This window comes from Echinococcus granulosus (genome assembly GCF_000524195.1).
Source record: "Echinococcus granulosus chromosome Unknown EG_S00041, whole genome shotgun sequence".
NCBI classification, from domain to species: Eukaryota; Metazoa; Platyhelminthes; class Cestoda; order Cyclophyllidea; family Taeniidae; genus Echinococcus; species Echinococcus granulosus.
In genome coordinates this window covers 549,635-550,953 of record NW_020170421.1, presented here as the reverse complement: position 1 = coordinate 550,953, position 1,319 = coordinate 549,635, and the positions used below count along the sequence as shown (strand labels likewise).

General features: G+C 51.6%; 1 protein-coding gene across 1 annotated transcript in view; it reads right to left on the bottom strand. All coding sequences in view use genetic code 11, as the record gives it.

Annotated features, from left to right (window-relative positions):
* Positions 1–229: 229 nt before the first annotated feature.
* EGR_05538 (Tripartite motif-containing protein 65) overlaps positions 230–1,319 on the bottom strand; it is a gene marked incomplete at both ends in the record, with an annotated part of 5,029 nt that continues 3,939 nt past the window's right edge. Inside the window, 2 exons of the mRNA XM_024494787.1 lie at positions 230–774; positions 848–1,274. Coding sequence (XP_024350835.1) covers positions 230–774; positions 848–1,274 — 972 coding nt within the window. The remainder of the gene's footprint in view (positions 775–847; positions 1,275–1,319) is intronic.

The window sequence follows — 1,319 nt, the reverse complement described above, 5'->3', positions numbered from 1 at the left end:
AAGTGCCTATGAACCATCTCCCAAATTCGCAGTCCTCCCCCCTACCTCCATTCGACCCAAGAGTTCGTTCACTGCCACGGCTTAAATACATACATAAATCTGGTCTTCCTTCTGTCAGCTTTACAATGCAAGCAGCTGTACAGACTCGATGTTTGAAAAAAACGAAAAAAGAAACATAAGGTGGGGGAAGAGGGGGGAATAGGTGTGGATGGTAAGTTTAATGACTTGATCACACAAAGCTGCCTCGAATCTCCGGGCTCAGGGTCTTCGTAGTGGTGATGAAGTTCAACCGCTTTTCCGGTGCAACCAATGAAGGTAGTGCAACTCGCTGATGCACGAATCTGCCCCTCCTTGTCGTATCCCCTGGTGACACCATCACAGGGTGGTGGTAGTCAGAGGAGGACAGATTGTCCAACTCCGAGTCAATCGATCGACTGCGGAAAACCGGTCTGACCGCAGTCGCAGGCCTACCAACATGCGTCGGTGTCACGAAGTTGGCGACACCGCCATTAATAGGGGAGAGGGGATAGATTTCCCGTGTGTTGTGTTGCAAATCCATCGGATGGCAGTTCTCAAAAGTGAGTGGTGAGCAGGACTTCGGCAGGTGGATGACATACTGCGACGCGGCAGTCGGTGCTCCGCTCTCGTGCACGAGGCGCTGATAACTTGATGGTGATACGTCTTGTGGTATAGCATCACTGAACTCGGACGAATTCTCCCTCTCCCTACAACACTTCACCTTGCTTGTGTCGTTCATCCGAATCACCTCGCCACCTAGAGTAAACCAATCAAAGTGGACATTATTCACCTCCTCTATATAGGCATGCCGAAAGCTTCATTAAATTACCGTCTTTGGGATCACTTGTGTCGTTGAGATCACTGGTCTTGGAGAGAAGCGAGCTGTTGTTTGAAGAAATGCAGGCACCACCACCACCACCACTGCCCGTACGATGACAATCAGGCTGCTGGAATGCGTTCTTTTGCGGTTGCATAGGTGAGCCTGCAGTCTGGTAGTTGGACTCACCACCAGCCACACGGTAATTTCGAAAGACCACAGCGGAGGGTGTGAACGCAGGTGCCGCAGTGACTTGTGCGAAACGCACGGGACTCCTCAGACTTGCCGACTTGAGGCATTGCACTGTTGAAGCTGTGGGCATGCTTGCGTTTGGACTACGCAAATAGAGCTGTTGTTGTTGTTGTTGCTGCTGCTGCTGCTGCTGACGCTGCTGCACCAGACGTGGTGATACCACCGGATAAGCAAATGCCATAGGTGACTGGACTGTTGATGAAGACGAGCTCACCCAGGGGGCAGGAACAAC